At 41.7% G+C, this 27997-nt stretch overlaps 1 protein-coding gene across 8 annotated transcripts in view; it reads left to right on the top strand.

The window, feature by feature from the left end:
* The window catches only part of CEP295 (centrosomal protein 295), a 32120-nt gene that overhangs the window by 2469 nt on the left and 1654 nt on the right, over positions 1-27997 (top strand). For 2 of the 8 annotated variants that reach the window (XM_083499159.1, XM_083499160.1), the window contains exons 2-27: positions 512-644; positions 1369-1569; positions 2584-2708; positions 3970-4063; positions 4830-4964; positions 6659-6799; positions 8286-8469; positions 9851-10000; positions 11094-11318; positions 12445-12551; positions 13621-13779; positions 14107-14222; positions 14335-15346; positions 16289-16466; positions 16936-17088; positions 17446-17661; positions 18767-18873; positions 19794-19941; positions 20136-20372; positions 21520-21653; positions 22072-22216; positions 22825-23483; positions 23834-24007; positions 26473-26590; positions 27164-27364; positions 27830-27929. In XM_083499159.1, the coding sequence (XP_083355285.1) occupies positions 537-644; positions 1369-1569; positions 2584-2708; positions 3970-4063; positions 4830-4964; positions 6659-6799; positions 8286-8469; positions 9851-10000; positions 11094-11318; positions 12445-12551; positions 13621-13779; positions 14107-14222; positions 14335-15346; positions 16289-16466; positions 16936-17088; positions 17446-17661; positions 18767-18873; positions 19794-19941; positions 20136-20372; positions 21520-21653; positions 22072-22216; positions 22825-23483; positions 23834-24007; positions 26473-26590; positions 27164-27364; positions 27830-27929 (5327 nt within the window). In that variant the 5' untranslated portion in view covers positions 512-536. Of the gene's footprint in view, positions 1-511; positions 645-1368; positions 1570-2583; positions 2709-3969; positions 4064-4829; positions 4965-6658; positions 6800-8285; positions 8470-9850; positions 10001-11093; positions 11319-12444; positions 12552-13620; positions 13831-14106; positions 14223-14334; positions 15347-16288; positions 16467-16935; positions 17089-17445; positions 17662-18766; positions 18874-19793; positions 19942-20135; positions 20373-21519; positions 21654-22071; positions 22217-22824; positions 23484-23833; positions 24008-26469; positions 26591-27163; positions 27365-27829; positions 27930-27997 lie in introns of all 8 variants that reach the window. The other 6 variants (XM_083499157.1, XM_083499158.1, XM_083499155.1 and 3 more) reach the window with 3 other exon arrangements.

Here is a 27997-nt window from a genome sequence, read left to right as displayed (position 1 = left end):
CTTTTAAAAGCATTCCATTTGAAAGGGTGGAAGTAGTCTTTATTCGTGAAGTGAATGGGGTGTTGTGCTTGCAGAAGGATGTACGGCTAAAATGTTCAGCATTTGCTTAGAAGATTGTATGCCATAAAAGAACTAGAATTTAATTTCATTGATGGCTGTAGAGAAATGGCTCAAAACTAATGTTAGTCCATTCTTATGACTTGCACATTGTTCTTGTTAATTATAGTCAGGTGGTGCCAATGCCAGATAGTGTTCTCCACTACCCACAATAAAGTTATTTGGATTGGTAGATGGAGGAAGGCAGGTACAGTATGCCTACAGAAGGTTAGCAGCTGATTAATTTCAGTCTCATTTCCTGCCCATGCTCTGTTGTCTTACGTGAACATAATTATTGCTGTGAGAATAAGCTTTTTGGTTTCTGTTGCAGACACCTGTTAATTTTGTGCTTTATCTTCACTAAGTTAGAGTGAAACAAAGTTTATTCCTGTTGTATTTTGTTTTGCTAATGCAGAATAGAACATCACACGTCTGCAAAGATGAAAAGAAAAGTGGCCAAAGCTGTGGGACTTAGACTTAGTCCTAATGAAGAAGCTCAGCTGCTGAAAGAAGAACATGAAAGGAGAAGGAAATTAAGGCTACAGCAGGTGTGTTTGCATTGTTGGGAATGGCCTTCCTTTAGGCCAGGGTTTCCCAAGCTTGGGTCTCCAGACTACAGGTCCCATCATGCTTGACCACTGGTCTTGCTAGCTGGGGATGATGGGAGTTGTAGTCCAACAACAGCTGGAGACCCAAGCTTGGGAAACCCTGCATTAGACAATTGAATCTGCAGGCTTCCACATTTTCATTCTGCACGGGAGCAGAGTGATTCTGAGTCTGACAAGCTGTAGCATTTGCCCCAACCTGGGAGCTGCAGAGATGGAAGGGGATCCTATCTTCAGTTGTATGGCAATTCTTGCCCCCCTCTCTGGTTCCATGGTTGAGAGAAGAGCTGTCCATTTGGTCACCAAGACACCAGAGCACTTCAGCCACATATAATTTCCCGTTCAGGAGCGAAAAAGGGTAGAGGGAACTTGACTACAGTGTTGCTGAGGTGTCAGCTACACAAGGTCACATTAGCTAGGGATGATAGGAGTTGTAGTCCCGAAACATCTGGAGGGCCAAGTTTGCCTATGCCTGTTCTATTTCTTTGTTGCTGGCCCTCATTTCACAGGTGCCCTATTTGTCAAGAAGCAGATAACGGTGTAGCATAGTAAAGCAAGTGGGTTTAAGTGTGGTGAACAAAGAATTCAAGTAAAATAACAATTTAAAAAGAAGTCTACAGTCCTCTACAAAATATAAAATCATCAACAAATATATTTTTCCCTCCAGGTTAGAGAGCAGGAGAAGAATATTGCTTTGCAGATAAGGCAAGATGTTAAGCAGAGAAGAGATGAGCAGCTGCATCATTTGGCAGAAGAACTGAAAGCAGAGTGGCAGAGAGCACAAGATGAAAAGATTCGAGCCTTGGAAAAGCTTTATCTGTCAAGCTTAAGAGCTATAGGAGAAGGGCATAGACAAGCAAAGGAAAATGTAGGTAAACTATGGCTGTGATACTATAGCAACCAAGACTTTCTGCAAATATCTACTCAACTGACTGAAATTAGAAAAGCTGTATATTTTACTAATATATATGTAATCGTGTACTAATAAAACAAGTTGGCAGGTGTTTCTATTTTCTTACATCTGTATATGTGAAGGAAGACATATGGAAATTCAGACGCTATGAATTTATGTGCCATACATTTAAACATGCAAATAGAGCAAAATAAGGCAAATAGTTAAATGTTGGGCAGGTGTAAAATGATGGTAGTACACAACTGTGCTGCAGACTTCAGTTTTGTTTGTCAAGGGGGGCACTACTTAATCTGTTGATAATTGAAGTATGTTAAATCCTAGGATAAGTGGAGCTGTGAAATTGTTCAACTTGTATATTGAAGAGGCAGCTAATGACAAATTAGTGGATTTGAAATTTATAATGATCATTGGAACCTTTGAAAGCGAATGAATGGGGAAATGGTGTGGAACACTGATATTTACAAAGATGCTCCCATACTGAAAATAAACCTTGCCCTTTTATCAGTGCAAAATATTAATGCCATCAACATTTTGATCATTAAACGTCCACTTAAAGTGAAGCAAGTACTTAACATAGCACCATCTATAGAGACAAAGAAAAGGTATTAGAGTAAAATTCCAAAACTTTCAGTGGAATTAGAAAATTCCATTTTACTCATAAGATGATACAGTAGCTTTACTCTAGTGGGTCCTGCCTCAATAGCAACGAGTATAGACCCAGTCCTGGTGGAAAGGCAGCCATTAGAGCTAACACTAGCTCCACAGCACATTTTGATGGCAAAATTATTCCTTAGATTGAGCCCCTGCAAACATTTTCTATTAAAAGCTGGCACAAAGACAGGTCATGACATCTGCACAAAAGGGAAGTTTACCTGACGTCTTAGATACACTTTTAAGCTGTTTGAATTAAAATTCTGATGTTAATTTGTTTCTATGACAATCATTCAACATATACATTTAATTTCAAAGGAACCGGATTTGGAGGCTCTGGCCAAGCTGGCAAAGGAAAGGAAACAAAGAGCAGAAAAGAGGCATAAGGAAGCGCTAAAGGAGCAGAAAAATAAAAAAGAGAAGTCGCTGAGGGAGCAAACAAGGTAAATTGCACATAAAATGAACCTTCACTGCTTTAATGTCTCAAAGTCTCTTGCATGTATGCATATGTAGGGTTGCACCTGGGTTCATGCGTTCAAGCTTTCTAGCCCCCTGCACAAGTCAATATTGTCTCTTGTTTTGGGGCTGCAGCAGAAGGCTGAATTGTTAAGCGGGGAGGGCATGGGGCTGCCTTGCTTTAGCACTTGCCTTTCTGCTTACTCGTACTTTTGGCAGAACCTCTCAGTAATTATTAGGAATTGCATTTTCTAAAGAATATTACAGCTGTTGTTTTTTGGAGGTGGTTCCCCCCCCCCCATTTTCTGATTTCAGCACAAGAAAAAAACAAAACCACCCCCCCAAAAGTAATTAGAAAAAGAAAATTACATATTACATATTCCATTACATTAAAAAAAACCAACGATCATTGATGGACTTCCCTTCCTCTCCTTCCATGGTTCCTTTTAACTTCCACTTCCTGAGATACATTGTTTGTGCTGTGCAAAGACACTCCTATAGCCCAATCCTATGTGTTTTCATTCTGCATTATGACTTGCTGAATTCACTGAGGCTTGCATGCAGTCGTGCATAGAATTACCGTCCTAACAGCATTGGATTTCTGTTTTGGCCTAAGGACTGCAACAGCTGTGCATTTATTTATTGCATTTATTTTCCCCACCTTTTGTCATAGAGCTCACTTGGTGTACATAGGTCCCCTCCTCCCCATTTTATCCTTGTAAGAACCCTGTGAGAGGCTGAGAGTGAGTGACTGGCCCAAGGTCACACAGTGAGTTTCATGGCTAAGTGAGGACTTGAAACCTGGTCTCCTAAGTTCTAGTCTGACACTCTAACCATTACTGGCTCTTGTCTACAGACTAGTCTTCCCCAACATGGTGCCCTTCAGATGTTTGTGACTACAACTTCTATAATTTCTATTGGCCATGTTGGTGGGGGTTGTAGCTCAAAACATGTAGTAATGACCAGCCTATTCCTTTTTGTGGGAATTGGAACGTAACAAAGGGAACTGAGTCAAAATAACCTGCAGGGTATTGTGGCAAGTTGCATTCTGCTCTGGTTCTCACCCTTCTTAAAAACACTTGTCACTGAGTTGGATAACAGCCTGCTGCCTCTTAGTTTTATTATCCTTGAAATTCAGTAAATAGCCAACTAATAAAAATATTGATTATGTTTACTATTTGTTTGGTTTAGCCATGCACAAAATCTGATTTGAATGTCTTATCTCTTGCTTTCTCCCTTCTAAACAAGGAGAGCAAATGCACGGAAGAATGCGTTGGATGTCGAAAAAGAGAGAGCTGCTAAAATTGCAAGCCTACCGCCTCCTCCCCCTCCCCCTTTTGAAGTGAGTATTCTTTTCAGAGACTTTAAAAGATGTCGGAGCCTAGCTGATTAAAAGGCTCATCATAGGGACTAATGCATTCCTTTTTTAAAAAAAAGGTTACTTTTTTAAAAAAAAAGTTTAAGAGGCCTAGAAGTTGCGGATTACGTCATGGATTACGTCCGCAACGCGGGGTTCCACTGTAGTAACAAAAACAATCCAGAGCTCTTCAGTGCTCCACAGACAACATTTTGGATAGCCTTATTTCTGCAAAGCAAAGGGTATAGAGAAGAATGAAGACCCTAGGAAAATAGAGAGGTATACGGAACAGATGTGATACAGTGACAAAGGCTTTGCTGGGATCTTGATTTGACCCAGGGTTATTGACATGTTGCTTTGATTTGGGATGGGGAGAACTCCTGAATCACCTATATTTGTCTTCTTATTTGACCTTCCTACAGAGCTATGCACACTCCTAGTATTTATTGTGCCAATCTCTAGCTACACTGCACTTCACCTTTGGGGGGAACCCCCCTCCCAAACATTAGTATAAGAATAATGACACACAGATATTCATACAATCTTATAGCCTCATATATGGGAAAATGTGGAGTTCCTCTTACAGACATGCCTAAATCTCTCACTTTGGTCAGTTTTGGTGGGAGTTTGGAGACATCTGTCTTTAGATGGGTTTTACATTGTTTGTAATGGGTGACCTTGTACTGTTCATGTTCTTGGTTGTTTAGCACAGCCATCCTATTAAAACAAATTTATTCTTCAAACTTTTCAGAATATTGAGTTGAAGAGTGTTTCTACAGTCAAAGTCTGTGATACTGACACTTTTTCGATTACTCGCCATCATCTCTGTGATCTTCACCATCATCTCTGTGAACCATATGTAGATAGAGAAATGAGCATAGACCAGGTGACTGATTTTTACTTTGCACGTGGCATACTTTGTGTAACAGCAGTAGCAGTATTCCAGAAGCACTTGCTGATTTTTTGCTGTCTGTTGTGGAAAATTGACAATCAGCATTAAGCATTGGGAAGCACAAATATTTGCCTTTCTGTTGTTCAACAGTTGGAATCCCAGTGTACTTCTGGATTATAGCCACTTTTTTTCTTGTGGGTATGGAATTCATAAATGGAATACTTGAAATTAACGTATGTCATTCCTGCAAAAACAAGTATTAAAACTGGAGCTTTTCTTACTGAAAACCTGTAAAAGTTTGAGACTGTTGATGCAGCATAGCCTTATTTGCAAAAGAAAATGAAGACAATTTTTGGTCACGCTGTTTATGTTCGTCTATATCAGGCATAGGCAAACTCTGGCCCTCCAGATGTTTGGGACTACACTCCCCATCATCCCTAGCTAACAGGACCAGTGGTTAGGGATGATGGGAATTGTAGTCCCAAACATCTGGAGGGCCAGAGTTTGCCTATGCCTGGGCTATATCATAGAACCTAAATAGCAAGTCCTTAAATAAGTTTGTTTCACCCAATTTTCCTTGTTACCATGCATGTCTGTGGGAAATGGAACTTACCTTCTGCATGAAAGCAGATGCTCTGCTCCTGAACTGCAACCCCTTCCCTCATTAAATGAAGTGGAATATTTGAAAATTCAGGACACACCAAAGGAAGCACCACTTCAACATGGTATGCAACTGGGGGGAGTGCTGCTTCCATTTGGTTGGCCATTGCACAAACAGGGTCCTGGACTAGATGGGTCTTTGGCCTGATTCAGCAGGCTCTTCTTAAGTTCATGTGTTCTCTGCCTCTCTTTGTTTTCTTCTTCCCACTATTTTGTGTTTAACTCTAGCAGCAGATTCTCATTTGATTAAACCAGAAGCAGGGACGTCATGCTCTTATAGCAGGCTCTTATGGGGTCCTTCAGAGGTTCCCAATATATTCTGCTGCAGTCCTCCCACACTTCACACAATTTACTGAATTATTTTCCATTCTGCAGAGCTGTTGCCCTTAGTAGGGCACACAGTTGCTGCTCTGCTAGGCCATGCCACTGAATCAGTTGCCAGACTGAACAGTACATTATTTCCTTATAGTTTACTGTCTAATTGAGGTTGAAATCACAGAGACTTGACATATTGTTTGAGGGCCACCCTTGGGTAGTTGGGTGGGGAAGTTAGTCCCAAATGTATTTGGGTGCAGTACCTTTTACCTGGGGACGCGGGTGGTGCTGTGGGTTAAACCACAAAACCTAGGGCTTGCCGATCAGAAGGTCGGCGGTTCGAATCCCCGCAATGGAGTGAGCTCCCGTTGCTCGGTCCCTGCTCCTGCCAACCTAGCAGTTCAAAAGCACGCCAAAGTGCAAGTAGATAAATAGGTACCGCTCCAGCGGGAAGGTAAACGGTGTTTCCGTGCGCTGCTCTGGTTCGCCAGAAGTGGCTTAGTCATGCTGGCCACATGACCCGGAAGCTGTACGCTGGCTCCCTCGGCCAATAAAGTGAGATGAGCGCCACAACCCCAGAGTCACAACCCTAATGGTCAGGGGTCCCTTTACCTTTACCTTTACCTTTTACCTACAAAACTATACTTCTGGGTATAGTCTTTTGAGGCACCGTAGAACTTGTAATTCCTAACTTGTTGCTGGTTGACTCCCAGCCAGATGCTCGGTTACTTGCCAAGGTGGAAGCCAAACGGAAGGAAGGACTGCAAAACAATGAAGAGAGAGAGAGGAGAGAACAGCAAGAAAAAGCTCTCCTAAGAGGGAAGCATGCCTTGAAGATGGTTCGTCTTGCACGGGTAAGCAAAGCAGAAACATTCTCCCGACATCAGATGAGTAATAATAGCAAATTGGGCACTGTATATTTAATGAATTCAAAGTACAATCACCTAACCTTTCTCCAGAAAGATTCTGAAATAATGGATTGTTTAAAGTTCAAGCCCTTAAAGCGTTCCTAGTGCTTATCCTCAGTTTCTAGGTTCACGGTGTGCAATGTTCTTTCCACTGTCAAAGATGAAATATAGTTGAACATTTAGAAAGCCACGCTGAAGTAATTCAGGCCTCAGGGTAGGTAAGGTTTGGCATTTGTGGGCGTAAGATTGATGAAACGCAAAGCATTCTAATATATGGGAGAAGAGGGCTGTTGTTTTTTAACTGCGTTGTGCAGGTACTTCAGAGTTGAACTTCAATACAGCTAGAATTCTTTTCAGCATGACCTACTTTCACAGAATGTAGCTACCTATCCAGGTGTAGTTACACAAAGATATAAAGGAGCCGGTCCTGAGTTCAGTGAGTAGAAGGAAGCTTGCAGAAGGAGTTCATTCTTGCTTCTTCCATAAAAGCCTTCCTGAAAGGGGCCTCTACTTAGTTTTCAGCAGTTCCCCTCTCTGCCAACTCAGGACCGAAGCCAATGTGGAATAATAAAATAATTAAAAAGTGTACCGTGCTGAAAATCACAATAGAATTAAGTCTATAAAAAAAAATGAAGGCTTTAAAGCTAATGTAAAAAGCAGGCAAAATCAATGCACTTGTTTCCAGTGTTTCACTTACTTGGGGGTTGTCCTGTAGGCCTGACTTCTAGTGGGTACTAAGAGGTGACTTATTAAAAAGCCCAACCCTTGTTCTCTTCTCTGTAACTTCAGCTTCCTGCATTTGAGATTTATTTCTTGTGGCTGTATTAATTCAGCAGATGCACTAGAAAGCTAGGATACTAAGGGGGAATAATGTGGGCTTGTCTTCACAGAATATTTAATGGAATTTTAATGCACCTGATGTTGAGGAGAAAGGAAACAATATTTCATTTTAAGTGGTAATTAACAAAATATGCCTTCTGAAATTATACACTTAATATCTTCAGATGAAGCTGACGTTTGATAATGAAGTATGTCTAATAAATGTCTGCATTTGATCTATAAATCATGTGCAGTAGATTACAGTCCCCCTTTTTAAAGGAATTGCAGGTTGCTTTTAAAGCGGTATATTTAGCAGAAAACTCAACAACATCATTTGTACTTATTGAAATGGATAGCTTCCATTTCCCTGCCTACTGTTTGTGTGCACGCGCGTGCATATATTCAAACTTGTCTGTCCAGCAGAGTGTAATTTACATGAATAAATGCCGCTCCTCTAAAGTTAATTTTATGACCTGCTAACTAAGAGTCTTCGGAAAGTACCCAACATAAAGCAATCATCATCATAGCTTTAAAAGCATCTTCACTCTGTCAAATAAACTGGCTTGGCTTGTGTGACAGCTTATTAATAGGACATTTTTTCCTGCTGTTAAAGGACAGGGAAAAGCTAATGAAAGAGCTTGAACATATGCAGAATATGGACCTTGCACGCAGAAGACAGATTGTTGCCCAGATGCCACCTCAGTTGTTTCAGCCGCCCTACAAGCGTGTGGAAATCAGGGAAGAATGGCAGAGAGAGCTGGAGTGTGCCTTCGAAGACATGTATACTGGAGACAGGAGTAAGTATTTATAAGTGACTTTTGGACTGTTCTGGGGAACCCAGAGATTCCTTTGCACCTTAATGGAGATTGGAGTGATGTCAGGCAGTCTTCCCTGAAAGACACAAGCTTGCCCACTGTTATGTTTTACGTTGGTTGAGCATATTCTGTATTGTACAGTCATTTTCCAAAGGGCAGTGGTGAAGCCCAGCAGGCCTGGTCAGTGCATCCCATAATCTGAATGCATTTCTGTGGCAGATTTCAGGGGGGACTTCACTAGACAAATTGATTAGGAGAAACAGGAAATTAGAAAGCCACTGCTTTGGAAAGATCAATGATATAATCTTCTGTGTAGTCCCTAGCCAGTTCCATTGGTCTTGCACAGAAGCTTATCTTCCATTGAAAGCTCCACACCAGCACAGATTGGGGGAATACTACTTTAGGCCTACAGCAAGGATAGGGAACCTGTGACCCTCCAGTTTAGGTTGGATTCCAAAGTTCCATCAGTCCCAACCAGTACAGTGGTACCTCAAGTTACAAACTTAATTTGTTCTGGAGGTCAGTTTGTAACCAGAAACCATTCTTATCCTGAGGCGCACTTTCGTGAATGGGGCCTCCCACTGCGTGCACGCCTCTGGTGCGCGATTTCTGCTTGCATCCAGGGGCAAAGTTCGCTACCAAAAGCAGCTACTTCCAGGTTAGCAGAGCTCGTAACCTGAAGCATTCGCAAGGAGGACGGTTCGCAACCAGAGGTATTACTGTATAACTAATGGTCAGGGCTGACAGTCCATCAACACCTGCAGGGTCACAGATTCTTCATCTTTGGCCTACAGTTGAATATTCTCAGTTACTAGGATTATTTTAGGGCTGCTCTGGAATCGCCATATTGCAGCTTGTGCCCCCAGTGAACTAATTTTCACATATATAATACAGGACTTTTTGGGAGAGAGCATCCCAGGTAACTTATTTATTTTCCCCTACCATTTTGTAATGTACTGGTTTAAACTGGTTTAAACTCAAAAATCATTTCAATTTGGGGATCTCTAAGGATTCTTAGATGGGTGACACTTTTGCGTTTATGTTGCAAATGTGATATTTACAATGAATTCTGGCATCCATATTGCCCATGTTGCAACTTGTTATTGACTGAAGTTTCATTACATGTTGCTTCATTACAATATAAATTTATGTTAAGTGATAGTCATTAGTGGTAAGAGAAATAGTTGTTCTTCTGAATTGGTCTTTAGTGTAATTGAATACCTTGCTTCATGGCTTCACTTTCCTTGGCATTGTGTGATTAAAAAAACATTCTTAAATGTCTACAGCTCACCTCCTCTGTAGTTGGAATTTTCAGTAGAGAATGTTGTGTGTTGGTTTCATATGGTCTAATTTCTTTACACAGAAATGAAAGGAGACCTTATTTTGCACCTTGACCCACAGCCCTTGCCAAGTAGATCTCAAGATGATGAGCTGGAACTTTCCCAGGAGCCAGTTTCTGTGTTTGAAGTGCCACCAAGTTTGTCGGATGAGGTGAAGGACAGTGAGCCAAGTAGTAAGAGAAAACCTGAAAACTTGATTCTTATTAATTAATATTCACTTAGAAAACAAGTATGGCCTATCAGTTATATTCACTACTGGATATAAGATGGTATAAAGCAGTTGTCAAATGATAAGGATAGAAATAAACATTGATGGATATCTTGCCAAACACTGGCATATGACTCTTGGGTGATACAAAATGCTAGTCATACTTGGAGTAGCCCTATTTGAATCAGTAAACTTAAGAAATTTCAGTGGGTTGAGTTGGATCCTGCTCAGTGGTTTCAGAATTGTCTTGTTAACCATGTGACCTTGGGGAGGAATGTGCAGTTTGGTGGCACTGCAAAGTCTAAGGTTATACGTACCAGAGATTTAAGAGTGCATGTGGCAGGGTAGAGTACTGAAACATTTCATATTTGTAACAAGAAATAACGATTGACCTGGGTTGGCAAACTTCAGCCCATTTCATGAGTTTGTAATCTGTTCAAAATTCAGAACCTCAGAACTGTAGAACTGGAACTTTGGAACTGTAAGGGACCCCAAAGGGTCATCTAGTTCAACCCCATGCGATGCAGGGATCACAGCTAAATAATCCCTAACAGATGGCCATCCAGTCTCTACTTAAAAGCCTTCCATCATGCAGAGTACACCACCTTGCAAAGCAGTCTGTTTCCACTGCCAAACAGCTATTACTATAAGAAAGTTCTTCCCTATGCCTAGTCGGAACATCTTTTCTTACCATTTGAATCCATTGGTTTGGGTCCTACCCTCTGGAGCAGTAGAAAACAAGCTTGCTCCATCTTCCATGTAACAGCCCAGAGGTATTTGAAGATGGCTATCATATCACCCTCTCAGTCTCCTCTTTTCCCTCAACCGTCCTTCCACAGGCTTAGCTTCCACACCTTTATTATCTTGGTTGCCCTCCTCTGTATATTCGTCACTTGAAAGTGACTCTGGCCTATGCAGGTCCTGTCCAGTGATGCCAGGCCTTAACATATTGACCGCATATGAATGTCACACCAAACCATGAGTTGCATGGGTTACTCTCTTGTAAGAACAGCTTCCTTGGTTTTCTTGCTCATGCGTGTACTGTTTGTTTAATTTAGGTAGTGAAGCTGAAAAGCCACGTGAGCCTCAGTCAAAATTGGCTCTTAAAAAATTGCTAAACAAGATCAGGAACCAAAAAGACCATTGGACAACAGGAAGTGAACCAGAAATTACAAGTGAAATTGAATCAATTGAATCTGGAACAATTTCTAGTAGAGAAAGAAGATTATATGACTCCGAATCTGAGCCTGAACCAAAGAGTGATCCTGTCTCTGAAGCCAGGGGTATGTTCGTGTGGGGGCTTTTTTGCACTTAGGAATTAAAACTGACCATGATGATGAGCAGGATTCAAAGAACTGTGAAACTAATTTGTGAGCCAAAGGGGCAAACAACCACCACCACCACCCATCTGGCTGAGTTTCCCCAGCCACACTGGGCGGCTCCCAATCGAGTGTTAAAAACAATACAGCATTAAATTAAATATTAAAAACTTCCCTAAACAGGGCTGCCTTCAGATGTCTTTTAAAAATAGGATAGCTGCTTATTTCCTTCACATCTGATGGGAGGATGTTCCACAGGTCGGGCGCCACTACCGAGAAGGCCCTCTGCCTGGTTCCTTGTAACCTCACTTCTCGCAGTGAGGGAACCACCAGAAGGCCCTCGGTGCTGGACCTCAGTGTCCGGGCTGAATGATGGGGATGGAGACACTCCTTCAGGTATACAGGACCGAGGCCATTTAGGACTTTAAAGGTCAGCACCAACACTTTGAATTGTGCTCGGAAACGTACTGGGAGCCAGTGCAGATCTCTCAGGACCGGTGTTATATGGTCTCGGCGGCCACTCCCAGTCACCAGTCTAGCTGCCACATTCTGGATTAATTGCAGTTTCGGGGTCACCTTCAAAGGTAGCCCCACGTAGAGCGCATTGCAGTAGTCCAAGCGGGAGATAACCAGAGCATTCACACTCTGGCAAGACAGTCCACAGGCAGGTAGGATCTCAGCCTGCGTACCAGGTGGAGCTGGTAGACAGCTGCTCTGGACACAGAATTACTCCTACACCCCTTCAAATAACTGTTTTTCCTGCCAGCAGGGGAAAAAAAGCTAGATTAGGGGACAGGGTGAGGGCGCAAACCCCTTCTGTGAGCTGAAACGCCTCTTTGGAAGCTGAACAGCAGTGGTGGCATCAGTATGACTGTCATAAATTATAAGAGGACTTTATATTTAATTTGTTATCACAAGAACTAAGTCTATGCTGTATTTTTTGTGTTTTTATATTGTAAACTGCCCTGTGATCTCAGATGAAGGGTGGCATAGAAATTAAAAGAATAAACTATATAAAATGATGCAGGGTCTAACATGAGTAACTATCCTTAATCTACTACATATTCATGTTATATGTGTGTCTACTTAGAACTGCCGCAGACACTGGACCAAAGTATTGTTGCTGGAAATGTAGTTCTAGATCACCCACAAGAACAAGCAACTAAACTCAGAAAGGAAGCAGAAAGACAAAACCAGGTATAACTGTTTTTCAGTCTACAGCAGTGTGGCAGTTCCATTCTGATATGTCCGTGTTGTCCCTCCCTCTGGGGTTGTGTGAATAATGAAGAGCAGAATATGAATTAACACCAACAAGATGGGGCACTTAAGTCACTAGTGTTTCGATTTCAAATTACAGGAAACTGAATGTCAGAAAACTCATTTCAAGAACAATTAAGGCTAAACGTCAAGATAATGAAAAAGCCTGAAACACAAAAACACCCGGCTGCTTCCCACAGTGACCTACACAATAGCTTTAACTGTTCTCTACACCTGGGATGGGAAACCTTTTTTGCCTGAGTTTCCACATTCCCTTCTGGGCAGCCTTCCAGGGTCAGAGGCAAAAGTGGGTGGAGCAATGAATGCAAATACACCTTTGTAAAGTACCCTAGTTTCTACACAGACACCTCTATCCTCCAGGCAAGCAGTTATCAGAGTTCAAGGGCACATTGCAGCAAGGCAACAACACACAAGTGGATGGTTTGGGAGGGGGTGTAGCCTGCCTCCCCACCCTGCCCTTCCTGAGATTCCTATCCCTGCTCTACTCTGTGGGGTGAGAGGAATGGAAACCTACACAATTGAAAGGGCTCTCTTGTTTCTTTCCTTCTGACAGCCAAGAATAATTGCTAATGTAAGCTTGTACTTGTATGGTTTCAAACTTGTGACAGTCACAATGCCAGGAATGCATAGAAGTCAGTCTTAAATATCCAGTTAACTTCAATTTAATTTCTAGGTTTCACTCTTCCTTTTCTTAGACATCTGTGATCACTACGATATGATTGCAATATCATACAATTCAAAGCTGTATTGTAAAGTTATGGGTGTTATTATTTGTTCTCAGTGTTGTTTCCATAGAAGGTTTAATTACAAGGATGCAGTATAGTTTTTACAAGAATCTTTTGATGACTATTTTATGATTCTATATTTTATCCAAATTAATACTTGTGATAAATGTTGTTCTGTCAAAGAATTTATTTAATGGGAGGTTCATTGTGTGCCATGGATTCCTTCTGTGACTGACATACAGAATTGCTATTCATTTGACTAGATAGAGCACCAAAAGCAACAGCAGTTGGCATTGCTTCAGCAAATTGAACAGCAGAAAAAACGTCTGGAGGCTGATTTTCTGAAGGCTCAGTTGCAGCGCCAGGAGCAGGAATTTAAAAAAGAGCAAGAAATGAAAGCTCAAGAATCCCAAACGGAACAAGTGGATATTAGGGTCCCCTTTGTACACCAGCAGCAGGAAGTACAACATAAGGTGACGGAGAAAAGTTGTTTTGTCTGACATAATGCTGGATTTGCTAATTCTGTGGCTGTTCACATCATACTAAGCCATAGATGATGCTTCCGTGTGAAAATGAAGATCACTCCTGCTACCTAATGAGCAGAAGCAACAAACTGCAGTTCTTCCCTTGAAATGGTTGATTCTGCTCAAAGAGACCATGATTTGTAACTAACTGTTCCCCACAGAGCTGATTCAAGTGATTGCCTTTTGCACAGTGCTTGATATTTTCTTCCTTTAATTTCTCTTTAGCTTGAAAGAGCCATAGAGCTACAGGCAGCCAGCAGTTCTGTAGAGGGCGATCATACAGAGGACGATCATATACAGATGATTCGCGACTATCAGCAACGCCTTCTAATCCAAAACAGGTATTTTTCTGTCAACACAAGAGATTCCTGGCTACCTGTTTGATGCTATCTTGGCAGTGCTGCTCCTGAAAAGTGTTATCTGCTCAAATATATAAATATATGTCTCTTTTAGGATGCACAGAGTGTCGGTCGAAGAAGCCAGGAAGCGTCTGCATGAGTATCAGAACAAGCTGAAACAGAGATACCGCTCAGTTTCTTCGTCATCGTTAGGTCCTGCTAACAGACTTGCACAACAAGATTCTGTCCCTGATGTGCCATCACAGTTACAAGGATATCGTGGTTTGCAGAGAGTTAATCTAGCAGTAGACCAGCCATTTGGGACTGCTCCTGTACAAGAGTCAGCTGAGCATTCAAAACCGCCTTGGATGTTTGCAGTGCCATCATCAGAGCAGGGGGGAGCAGAACAACGGTTTGATGTGGGCAGTGAGCATGTAGGTACTCTGGAGGGTCAAAGGCTTTTTCAGTTGACGCAGGCTTACGGTTCACGCCAACAGATAGAAGAACTGGGCGCAGTGAAGACACCTTCAGCACAGTCATTGGAATTTCACAGCATTCCAGAATCATTAACGCTTAAGTCACAGGACACTTCTGTTACAACTCAGCCGGTGGCTCAAACACAGCATGCCCCATTCACTTTCCCTGTGGGAAGCTCTTCTGTGTCTGCAGAAACACTCTGGTCTGATAAATTGACGTCTCATGCACCTTCAGCGGAGAAGATTCTCCTGCCAGCAACCTTAAAGCACCAGCACAAACCTCCTGAAAGTTGGACAAGAACAACCTTGGAGCAAGCTGACCTCCCTCCTTTGCGGCCCCTCTCGTCTGTGCTTTCCTTTGTTTCTAGCGAGAGTCAAAAGACCCAGGAATCCTACGCCTTAAAAAATGGAAGTGGAGCCACGCCTGGTTATTCTGCTATAGTGGAATTAAGGGACAGAATGATGTCTTCCTCTGAGAGCATTCAAGCTCAGCAAGAACACTTGAAAGAACTACAAGAGCAGCTCGATAAGCAAAGGGAAGCTCTTCTTTCTCGGCAGAAGGTACAAGAGGACTTGCTCCTGAAAAAACATACTCAGCTGAAACAACAAATGGAACAGCAGCAGGAAGCTTTAAAGGAGTTTATTAAAAAGGTAGGCTTTAAATACATGGCATGAAAACATTTTGATTGTTCTTCAGATTAATTCAGAATGAGAACTTCTCTCTGATTTGTTTTCCTAAACTTTGAGTAGCTGCACTTTTGTTGCCATCGTTTCAGTCAACTCTTGTCTAGAGATGTACAATTTCTGGAAATTATGAAGTCTGTTTTTTAGTGGGGTGATATTTTGGGGAGCACTGAAATGTATCCTAAATATTTCTGTTTTTAAGTATCTGAAGAGTATAATTTTGGTATATTAAATTTTAAATGCCTTTGTTCAAACAACTACTGTGGCAGCAATGTGGGTTGGCTGTAACAATATTTTCAAAGCACAGCTTTTGAAAGTATTTCACTCATAACTCTGGGAGAAAATACCAATTTCCCCTCAAAGTTATGAATGCTTCTATTTCAGGCCTCAGAAAACATTTCTGCTTCTCTTTCTCACCCACACACTTCCCATTAGCTCTATTCTTGCCACAGTTTTAAAGGAAAATGTTCCTCCCTTCTTCAGTGTATTAATGGAAGAGCATTTTTGCAATCATTTTTTAATCTTAGCTTTTTTATTCTGAATCAGCTCTGTGAACATAACTGAAAGTCCCTGGAAAAGAGGTGACATGCACAGTTCAGTGTTGGAGTGCATCCTTTGCAATTTGGAGATCCCAGATTCAAAACGTTTAATCTTTAGTAAAAGGATCTAGCTTCTTTCTGGCAGATACACTCCTGGGTAGATGGATTAGTATTAAGGCTGCTCCAGTGTTATGTATAGGTTGCAATTTGGTGCGCATTTGCTTGGGAGTAAACCCCATTAAAAACAGTAGAACTTATAAGTAAGCAACCATAGAATTGATCTAAATATCTAATCATCTCTTGGATGTGTGTGATGCCTTACAGTGGGGGGACATGCTTGTGTTTAGGTACTCTTAATTTCTACTTATAGGCAGGACAGTCCAGCACATGCAGAGATATGACAGAGCAGCGAGAGACTGATGACTTCCATCTGCTGCCTACACTAGGAGCAAAAGACAGCAACCAAGAAATGGTTCACGTCGCTGATATGAGCAGTCATGCTGAAAAGGACATTTTGTTTCATAGTGTTCGTCCAAATGAACAGATTGGTAAGCACCTTTTGATATGTCAAGTTAACCTGCTTTTGTGTCTTGTTTTGACTTCCCTTCTTCCTTCAAATTGATCTGACTTGGAACAAAATATACTGCACAAGCTTTCGAGCTCTCCAGAACTCTTCATCAGGGATTCTAGGATGAACTGGCTGATCCCATTTTTTAAAAGAGGAAAGCCTGACTGCTACTCAGACCTATTTCATGCCTTAAGTGAAACACAGGTTTTAAAAAATGGGGATCAGAATCCCAGGTGTAACCTGATGCCTGCAGGCACCTACCTAGTAGGGTAATAGTATTTCCCAGCCATGGAACAAAGGTAAGTATTGTTTTCCTTGGATTGCCGAGAGAATGACATGCCTCAGGCTGAGTAGAAGTGAAATGTTAACTGGGGAGCTCTTAGTTTGTAGCTCAGTGTTCCAGCTGCTATATCAGTTGCAGGTCACCTGAACTTACCTTTACTTTACAGAGCGATTTCAAGACACCTGGGGAAGAGAACAGACATGGAGACTTTCAAAGCCACCTTTGTCAAAAATAAAGCTAGGGCTCGATTTGGAACAGCATGAACTTAGCGTTATACCAGAACTTGACACACCACGGAGTGGCAGACTTTCCTCTACAGGTAAATTGTAAAAGTGTGGTGTTGATCAGAAGTTCTTACATGCTATGGCTCATCCTCTCTTGCCATAAAATCCCAAAGCTTCTGACCTTTCCTAGACTTGTCAGAAATTGCGGAGCATAATTCCAAGGTAACGATTGGCGAACAAATCCAATATCCTCTCATTAAGTAGTGCTTAGAGCAGAAGGAATCTACAAAAATACGGTATTGCCGCTACAAAATCTGTTAGGGCTGTGCAGCAGCTGAATCAAGCTCTGTCAAAAGGGATCCTTTTTTAATTTTCTGATTGAAATAAGGTATTTTAAAAGTGCAGCCAAGTATTGGTCTTTACTTCTAACAATTGGCAACTGACACTTGCAGGCTACAGAGAACCTCTTACTGGAGATACTTGCCTGGCTTCAAGGGCCCATAAGTGGCATTCCAGCATCAGTCTAGATGAAGATCTCCATGAAGAAACAGATTTATTAAGAATTACGGCGGATGGCCAAGAGCCAAGTTCTGATGAAAGTGAGATCCAGTTCAATGAATTATGGTGTGAAAAGTCAGCGATGGAAGCCGGTGGCTTGTGTGACTCGGGTGAGAAGTGTTGCTTTCTGAAGCATGGATGTCTTGGGGGCCCTTTTGGGTTTGGAATCTGCCTCGTCAAACCTAATGATGATAATGTTAGCTTAAGCCAAATATTGTGTCTGCTTTATATTAGATCCATGGAAAGCTAATGTGCCATGGCACTGCTTCTGAAGAAGCCCTAAGCTCCAAGGGGAGGCCATTACATCATTGCACAATAGCTCCCATAACAAGTTGATTCAATTTGGTGCATGGGTAATATAGCTGAGAGCTTCCTTTGGTCCCCATTATAGCACCTGATGGCAACACAGTGCCCTTCACTCACCCCTCTTGGTGCCTGTTAGGTCTGCTTGCCCCATCAAAAAAAAAGAGAAAAAAGTTTTGTTTTGTTTTTTTAAAAAAGCGCCTTTTAGATTTTTGGAGGGGGGCATTGTTTTGGGGAAATGGTGTTGCCTGTTTTGTTACCTGTGTTTTATTTGTTTTGATATGTGTAAGTGTTTAGTCCAGTTTTAGGAGAGGGGTTCGTCTGTGAAATGGGTTTGTTTTTGTTTCTGTTGGTTTATTTAACCAATTTCTATCATGCCCTTCCTCATAAAGGAGATCATGTTGCAACAGTGGCAGCAGTTTCTTAGTTTTCCAGATGTGCCCCCAGGCCCCCAAAGTTTGGGGACTTCTGATCAAAAACATGGCAGTTTGTTGAGCCGAAGCCGTTTACTGGCCTGTTATCAAAAGCAGCACCGTGATTTTCACCCCTAAAATCAAACTGATAACGCCATAATGTATTAAATGGTTCTTAGAACATTTTCAGCCCTGAATAAGTTAGGTTTTCTTTCTGTCCTGGTATGAATCATTCTAAGCCCCTGAGAGCACTCCTGTTCTGCAGAGCAGTAGCTGGCATTTCCAAACAAAGTCTATGAAGGACATGCTCTCTGTGTGCAGGTGAGATTGCAACATATGAATTGGGAGCAGAGCATGTACTCTCTGATAGATGGAAGCAAACCTGGGCAGAAATGAAGAAGTGGGAATGGCTTATGGAATAAAACCTGTTCAGATTCATAAATGCTTGCTGTTTTCCTACTCTTTGTCATTCTGATTTATTTTATTTTTGTGTGTTCAGCCCACTCCTGCGAACTCCGTCTTAGAGATCGAGGCTTACCAAGCTCTGATGATACTGGAAAGATAATAGCTACGTATCCTGATCCTTCATTTAGACCTAATTGTATGGTTAGTCACCACTGGGTTTTAACATGTAATACACAGCATTTATTTTAAACAAGCTTGCTTCCCTTTTTCTAATCTTCATGTTTTTTCCAAAAAAATATATTAATTGGAACTGTTAATTACAAACTTGCATTCAGATGTGAGAGCTGTTCATTCTTGGTTTTGCTTTAGGGAGCTCTGAAAAGCTCCGCTCTTCTTCTTTAACTTTCATACCTAGTTTTGTTTTGCAAAGGTTTTCTGGCAACAAAATACTGAATGGAACACAGCACTGCTGAATATAGCACCAGTTGTGCAGTCTGCCTCCCTCATTTGTGGAGTTAAAATTCTCATTTAATTGTCCTTGACTATTAAAAAAATAATCTGGAAAACAAGGCATTATATTTTGAATAGTATTACTTATTTAAAAAACCTGACGTTTACATCTCTTATACTGCATAACATTAGAAAAAGACACAAAACACTTTCCATTAGTAAATAAGCATGACTGTGTCTTGCATTGCTTCACTTTTCCTCTGAGAGCCTCTTAATCGGTGACTCTGTGATGAGAATTAGCCAAATCTGAGCACCAAAAAGATCAACTGGTCTGCGCGGTGCATGATTTGTAAACTGTTCTGGGAAGCAATACAAGTCTGAATTGAGAGCATGGTGATTTGTGATGTATGGTTCCTGTTGAATGAATGAGTGAATGGAACGAGTGAATGAGCGAGTGGAATTTGAGTGAGTGAGTGAGTGAATGAATGAATGAATGAATGAGAGAGACAGAGAGACTTTACTGAGCAATGATGAGCCTGATGTGTACTGACAATTGAATACGTGGAGGTTTATACACTTGACCTGAGCTCAGAACAAAATGTGTTGCAATTCCGAGCACTTGGGGTTCTGGAATTCATAATCGTTACATTTCATATGTATTATTGCCTTAGGTAACACTTTCTACAGAATGGTGCCCTTCTTCACTAAGTCCACAGACATCTACACAACAGGTAGCATGTGGCTATTTCGCTTCATCTTCCCTTTCTGCTACCAGCTTCATTGCCAATTCCAATCCTGACGGAAGTCTTGCCAATACAGGTACATTTTCTTACAAACTGTAATACAATAGACTGGGTTTTTTCTGTTTACATGGCTATGTCTGACATGAAAATGTGCTGTGGAGTAGTCTGAATAAGTTGCACAGCTCTTTTAATTATGGATCGAACCATTTATTTTCTTGATTTGTGTGGAATTTTTTATGAAGTTGAGCATGGTTGTGCTATGTCTTGCAGAGTCTCATTCAGGCAGGAAACAACCGTGTCATTTCAGTTCTCCTTTGAAAGAGAAAGCAAATCCTGCTTTGGGTCCTTCAGTTTCTCTGCTGTGTAAACCGGATGATCCTGCCGAAGCTCCTGGCTCCCATCTGTTTGGAGAAATGTTGCACTCGGATCGACGTAAAATTCAACAGATCATAGACAAATATACAAGAGATTTCAGCTGGTCATCTTTAAGCAACGTCTCTTCCCATGGTAATGTTAGTAGAAGGTGAAAAATAGCAAATTCAGAAGTATTCAGAGGGAATGAATTTGCTATTTTTTTTTAAAATTAATTTTGTTTCTTGTCCTGTGTGTTGTTGAAGCTACATAATTCTTCTTTATAAGGCTGCACAAAAGTGCGCGGCTAAGATCATAATACTATACCATAGCTTGATAGCATGACAAATAGGAGGTATATCTGAATTTCACGGAACAAAGACCAGTAGAGTCTGCAACATGTTGATTCAATGAACCTCTTTTTTGATATAACCCCGCCACCCCCCTTCTGCTTCTAGTTCCTTTTTGGATTTCCCATTCTTGTTGCGGTTTGTATTGTTGGTCAACAGTTTTGTCGCTATACTAAAAATACATCTCTCTATACCCATTTCAGCCTGGCTACAGTTCTGGGTTTGGCGCAGAAAACCACCTTGGTCACCCTGATTGGGAGAAATGGGTGGGATGAGGTGCTGACCTGGTTGATTCTCCTTAGTCTTTACACCTTGTGACTTGGAGCCTTGAGAGTTGTGGGGAAAGCCCATAGTCTTGCCAATGACTATAACCCCCATATGGGATATAGGGTGCAACCTTTTAATTGTTGAAAGGGACGCGGGTAGCGCTGTGGGTTAAACCACAGAGCCTAGGACTTGCCAATCAGAAGGTCGGCGGTTCGAATCCCCGCGATGGGGTGAGCTCCCGTTCCTCGGTCCCTGCTCCTGCCAACCTAGCAGTTCGAAAGCACATCAAAGTGCAGGTAGATAAATAGGTACCTCTCCAGCGGGAAGGTAAACGGCGTTTCCATGCGCTGCTCCGGTTCGCCAGAAGTGGCTTAGTCATGCTGGCCACATGACCCGGAAGCTGTACGCCGGCTCCCTCGGCTAATAAAGCGAGATGAGCGCCACAACCCCAGAGTCGGCCACGACTGGACCTAACGGTCAGGGGTCCCTTTACCTTTTTAATTGTTGAGACTGCTGGATTGAGTGGAGATTATCCCAGAAGACCATCTTTGAAGGTGTGAAAGCATTAAAGAGTGTTTAGCTGTTGATTTTTAAATGCATGCGCTGCCTCATCGCCAGTGTGTTTGATGTGTGATGTAAAGCATTCTGTTTTGGCAACAGTCGATTTTCCTTTTAACCTTTTTAAGATCTGGCAGTCAATACTACTGACCTTGAGAGAAGTTTTCCAAATTTCCACCGTGAGCTTTTTAAGCCTTTGGAACCAAGACCTGACTTTGATACACTCTCAACCTTTTCTCAGAACAGCAAGAACCTAAGCAAGGTATTTTAAAAAGTGTTTGTTCCTATACATCACGGGTTATTACAGTTAAGAACTGATTACTATTATTCTCACATAAAACCGTTTCTGGTATTTATAGTGTTGAAGCAGTTTGTAATCTTACAAAATTCAGGGGAAGTAGGGGCTAGTCCAGGAGATTTCTTTCCTCCTTACCTGGTGGGTGACAAGCTTTAGCGCACCTTACCCCTAGAGGTTAGATCTTCACATGGCCTTCTTCTGTGGGAATGTGAATTATCTTCAGATTACTGCATAGCCATGTAAGATTCCACAGTGGATGTTATCAGTTGGCTTCTCATTTAACAGATATATTACTTGAAAATATAATTTGAATGTCTCAGTTCTTAAATTTCTCATCACGTACTTGGTCTCTCTCTGCCTGCACACATTTTTCTGTCAGCAGAATTCCACTTTATTGAAGAGCCACGAATTAACAGCTTCCAGCTTGGAAGAAGGAAGCAACAACCTTTCTCTTCTCAGTACAGGAAAACTAAGTGATATTCCACCAACGCAACAGAGTGGCAAAGAGGGAAAGGAGCAGAGTCAAGGTAATTGTTACGTTTGGTCTTTACAGGACAGAAACTGTTCTGGTTGCCGGTTAATAGAATCCGACAAACCAGCAACACCAAAAACTGGCTTATTAATATAAATATTCATAATAGTCGCCTTTGACTGAACTTAACCGTCCAGGGGTCCTTTACCTTTTACCTTTTTACCTTATAATTCAGCAATTAGTCAGAAAGTCAGTCTCTGGCATCTCTAGTCAAAGGTTAAGATAGTAGGTGATGTGAAAGACCCCTCTCTGCCTGAGAACCTAGAAAGCCGCTACCTGCCAGAGTAGACAGTATTTGGCTATATAGTCAAGTAGTCTGACCTTATGCAAAGTCAGACCATATGCCCATCTAGCTCAGTACTGTTGACACTAACAGGCAGCTGCTCTTCAGGGGTTCCGGGAATCTTTCCCAGCCCTACTTGGAAAGACCAGGATTTAACCTGCAATCTGTTGCATGCAAATCATGTACAGTATTGTACTAAGCTACAATTAGTATCCTGTGTTTCTAACAAAGAAAGGGGGGGGAAATCGCCCCACCTCATCTTGAAATTCAGTTCTGCTTTGATCCAGGTTAGAATTTTTGTTTTTGTTTCTCCATTCCAGGTGCTGAAGAATCGTTTGAACACCTACCTCTGCAATCTTCCTTAAGAGAGTTTCCACAGAGTGGTGATAAGTATGGATCCTTCAGCGCGGAGTCTGAACGAAACCTTGAAATGAGTAAAACTAATGGGAGCAGTATCTATATCGCACCTGAGAGCACACAGTGTGAGGAGCAGGGAAATGATGAGATCACCACCCTTTATTCTTCCATTGAAAATTTCCGTAGTCCAAGCCTAGCAGAAGATGGAGGCTCATTTTATCAGCTAGTTCCAGATAATGGAACAAGGAATAGTGCTCTTGGGGCCACAGAGTCGGAGAAAGAAGACATGTCAACAAAAGAAGAGAGCCTGTATTTTGCCGAATTACCCACTGCATCAACTGACAGCAAGCGTAATACAGTTACAGAAAAGGCAGCTATAAATGAGGATTTAGAAATTGATCTCTCTCAGTGTACTTTGCAAACTGTGGGAGATCAGAGTCCTCTAATAACAGAAATGATGCCGAGTTTGACTCCAGAAATGAACTCTAAGATCTCAGTGAGCCCTGTGCAAAATTCTGTACAGCAAACTGGCAGAGTGCCAGATGCACTTCAGCAACCAAATTTGACTGCCATGCAGGCTGAAAGTTCACGTTCCTCTTTGTCAAGAAACGTACCAGTCTGGGTGAGTGAACTAAAACTATAAGTAGCATGTGGTATCAAGTTGGGGCTTAGTCTGAAACTGTCCAAATCATGCCTTTCTTAGCATATTGATGAAAGTAGAGCATTGACCTAAATCACAGAGAGCCAGCACAAGGTCTGTGGTTTACCTGTGAGCCTTCTGAAACGTCATCTGCGGCACCTAAGCTTCCGTTGGGGTTTTTGAATTTTCAACAGGTGTAAAGGAATTGAGCTAAATGTCAAGGTAGCTTGGCATCTCAAGTGCTGCAACAATACTGGTATGTGTGATGTCTGTGCAAATTATATTAAATCATGCACATCCAAAACATAGCATTCTGTCATTTTAATTTCTAGGAAACACCTACAGGGCAAGGGATTATGGAAGAACCTGAGTTGACTCTAATAAGCTCCAATGACATCAGCATTGCAGAATCAGATTTGGAATTCTTTGGACAAGCAGAGAGCAGAAAGGAGAAAACCGAAAACTTGTCTTACGTTGATCATTCTGAAGCAATAAGCTGTCCCATGGTAAACATTTTGGTTCTTCCCCCTCCCCAATAGACCCATTTTATGTGGGTGAGGTTATTGTTGTCTTTACTAGTTTGCAAAAAGGGATAATCCGTGAAATTTAAATTACAGCATGGTTTGAATTTGCAGCATTTATTTATTTATTAACAAACAAACCGATTGCCTGCCCTTCCTCAACAGGTCCTAGGGTGGGTTACAACATTTTAAAATTCAGGATTAAAAACAGTTAAAACATATTACATTCAGAGATGTGTCCTGAACCACCTGTCTCAGATGCTGAAAGCCGGGGTCAAGAGGTGTGTCTTCTTGCATTTGCCAAAAGCTGTATAATAAAGAAGCCAGAAGCACCTCGGTGGGGGTGGAATTCCACAGCTGCCTGTCCTCAGAGACTGTCCTCTCCTCTTCAGGACCACCGCATCCGAACTTCTGAGGGAGGTGGAACTACCAAGAGGGCCCCCTCTGTGGACCTTAAAAACCAGGAGGGTCTGTAGGGAAGGAGACAGTCTATCAGATATTTAGGTTTAACAAGATCCTAGCTAATAAACTGAACTTTGAAAAGGGCGTGGAATTATGTGCAATCTGAGCACACATCTAGCATAGCTTTGGAAGCAATGTGGTTTATAATAAAGATGTATGATGGAAGAGAGAGGGAGTGTGCTAGAGAAGTCTTTTTTTATATAAGATATTTATTAAAGTTTCCAATTTTATACAAACAATAAAGAAAAAAACAAACATAAAAATATGAAAAAACACATAAATTTCACAGCCTATTTTCTTATAGCTTATTTCCCCGACCTCCTTGTACCTCCCCTTCTTGTATCCCCAGATTAAGTTGTTTATACAGCAAATCCTTATCTCAATATCTTAAATTATTATAACTTCAAATTCTTACTTAAAGAAAACCATTTTATAGTTACAGCTTGAAACCACTTAATTCCAATCCAACATCATGCAACATTCCTTAATTTTGCAATATTTTTGTAAATAGTCCTTAAATTTTTTCCAGTCTTCTTCTGCCGACTCTTCTCCCTAGTCACGGATTCTGCCAGTCATTTCTGCCAGTCCCATACAGTCAATCAGCTTCATGTGCTAGAGAAGTCTTTAGCCTATTGGGTTTTAAGTGTGTGCATGCTTGCATAGGTGTGTTCTTGTCCTGTTTAGCAATTTCTTTGAGCTTAGCCTCTCCTTCTTTGGACGTTTCTCACCAGCCCAGCAACAACCCGTGGACAAGTGCACAGAGATGCTTTTATAGTAATAATAATATCATAATTTATTATTTATACCCTGCCCATCTGGCTGGGTTTCCCCAACCACTCTGGGTGGCTCCCAACTAAATATTAAAAACACAATACAGCTGCCTTCAGATGTCTTCTAAAAGTCAGATAGTTGTTTATTTCCTTGACGTCTGGTGGGAGGGTGTTCCACAGGGTGGGCGCCACTACCATGAAGGCCCTCTGCCTGGTTCCCTGTAACCTCACATCTCGCAGTGAGGGAACCGCCAGAAGGCCCTTGGAGCTGGACCTCAATGTCTGGGCTGAACGATGGGGGTGGAGATGCTCCTTCAGGTATATAGGATTGAGGCCGTTTCGGGCTTTAAAGGTCAGCACCAACACTTTGAATTGTGCTTGGTAATGTACTGGGAGCCAATGCAGGTCTTTCAAGACCGGTGTTATGTGGTCTTGGCGGCCACTCCCATTCACCAGTCTAGCTGCTGTATTCTGGATTAGTTGTACTTTCTGGGTCACCTTCAAAGGTAGCCCCACATAGAGCACATTACAGTAGTCCAAGCAGGAGATAAGTAGAGCATGCACTACTTTTGCACAGTTGTGTGTATGTAGCCAGCTGCAGGAGTGTGAAAAGTTGGGCCACAGATTCCGGCACTGCTATTCCTTAGGGGGACTTCATTAAAATTAAACAACAGATTGGAATGACAGAGCGAGGGGAGGAGTAGCCATTCCCACCAATTCAGTATGGATCTATGAGAATCCTTTGGAGGGGCATTCAAGCCTTCCGTACTTTTGCTGTTTGTGGGAGTTAAGCTGCTAAGACAAATTCCATCTCGTTGCCCCTTCCTGTGCTTGTGTCTATTCCACCCTTTGAGCCTTTGCTATACAGTGTCCGGTACACACACAATACTTGTGGTGTTTATAGGTCCCCCCAGTAAGTTTTTTCCTCCAGCCAAGCCACTGGAAAGCTACGTCAACTGTGGCTTCTTGTGCCCCTTCTATTCTCTAGCTGTTCTGTACATGCTTGGAGTCCTCTGTGTTAAGAATCATCGCACTGCTTGAGATCGAATTCGTATCTCAAATCCAGTGAATTCCAATTTAAAACACAATTTCTACTTCCATTTGGTTTTTAATTTTTTGCAGTTCCTTTTGTAGCAGTACTTTATTCCTCGTAATGAAGTGACATTAAAGTTTACAATCATCACGTTACTTATTACAGCCAATTTTACTCTCTAACAGAGCAGAGAATTTTTACCTTTAAATTCAGAAGTGGACAACTCCATTTGCTCTCAGCCTGACTATCCATTAGCAGCTTGCAGCACCCAAGAGGATTCTTGTCAAAGCTCCAAACAAGAAGGTAGGTGTGCAGTAGCTTCAGCAAAAGGACAAGAGCTGAGGCAGCATATCAGCTTACGCCAGGAAAAAAATGATGAATGCTTAGCTAATGATTTATCCATCTTTTCAGGAGAGCATCGTTCTAGGCCGTGCAAAGACCAGAAAGGCACAGAGCTGGCCTCTGCAAAGCCTTTATTAGACATGTTCTCGCCTTCTTGTGGGCAATAAAATGCTATTTTTAGTGCATTCTGAATTAACTGATTATATCCCAATCTAGAAATCTACATGCTTTTGGCTCCTTTGGTTACATTTTCTTCCCTTCTGTAAAAACTGGTTGGTGAGAAAACATGTGTTTTCCCCTTCATTGTTGTGAGTGTCTGAAAGGCATGGCTTATGCTCACCAATGGGCCTCTGAATGTTTTAGTTTAATTATTTTCTTCTTCAATAAGCCGAGATAGAATAATTACATCTGTGAAAGTTTAAAAGCTGTCGTGGATATGTACTAAAAACCGTACTCCCACATGATATATGGTAAATGAAATAAGGTCTCTCAAATAACTTCATGAGTAGAGGTTTCACCTTCCCTCCCCTACAGCACTGTTGCCAGAGTTCACGTCTGCCACCGAGAGCTTGCAGGAAGCGTTTTTCAGGCGGAAGAAAGATTTCATTGAGAGATCCTGTAAAAGAGTAGAGAAGATCAAAAGTAGAAAGCGAAGTTCTGAAAAGCCTCCGGCTCAGGCATCTCAAGAGAAAGAAGCGCATCTTCATAAACCAAGAGAGAACTTGTCGCCTCCTGGTAATTTTATTAGCAAGCCATTCAAAGCTTTAGACCAGAGATACCAAGCAAGGAATGGAATAAGCCGATATGTTTTCTTCTCATAGTGATTGTTATTAAGGGGCCTTTCCCCCTTGAAATACTCAACCACTTAAGAGATGCTTTACAAAGTATTCTGCTCACCCTGGGTCCTTATAGAACAATCAGTTGCTGGGGGGAGTGTTGGTTGCTTCCCATGGGCATTTGGTCAGCTGCTATGAGAACATGATGTTGGATTTAGATGGGCCATTGGTCAGATCCAGCATGCTGTTGTTATGCCTTCCACACTTTGTTCAGTGTGGGTTAAAAATTCAAACATTGCTGCAGTCCATTTCCTATTCCATTGTGAATGAAAAATATATAGTTGCTCTGGGGAAAACCACTGCCTATTGAATGTGGTCTCATGAACTTTATTGTTAAACTTAGTGTGTTCTGGTTAACTCCAAGGTGCAGCACCTGTCCATTTGAAGAAAGGAGAAGACTTTAAAGTGTGTTCCGCAGAGGACAGGAAGGCAGCAGATGCACAGATGTACCAACGCACTTCAAGGTATTGTGGGAGCCACATTGGGCAGAAACCGAACTAGTTTAGCTGATCAAGCTACTTGATTTTTGCTT

This window comes from Podarcis liolepis (genome assembly GCF_965112155.1).
Source record: "Podarcis liolepis genome assembly, chromosome: 4".
Taxonomy (NCBI): domain Eukaryota; kingdom Metazoa; phylum Chordata; class Lepidosauria; order Squamata; family Lacertidae; genus Podarcis; species Podarcis liolepis.
This window is presented reverse-complemented; position numbering and strand designations above follow the sequence as displayed.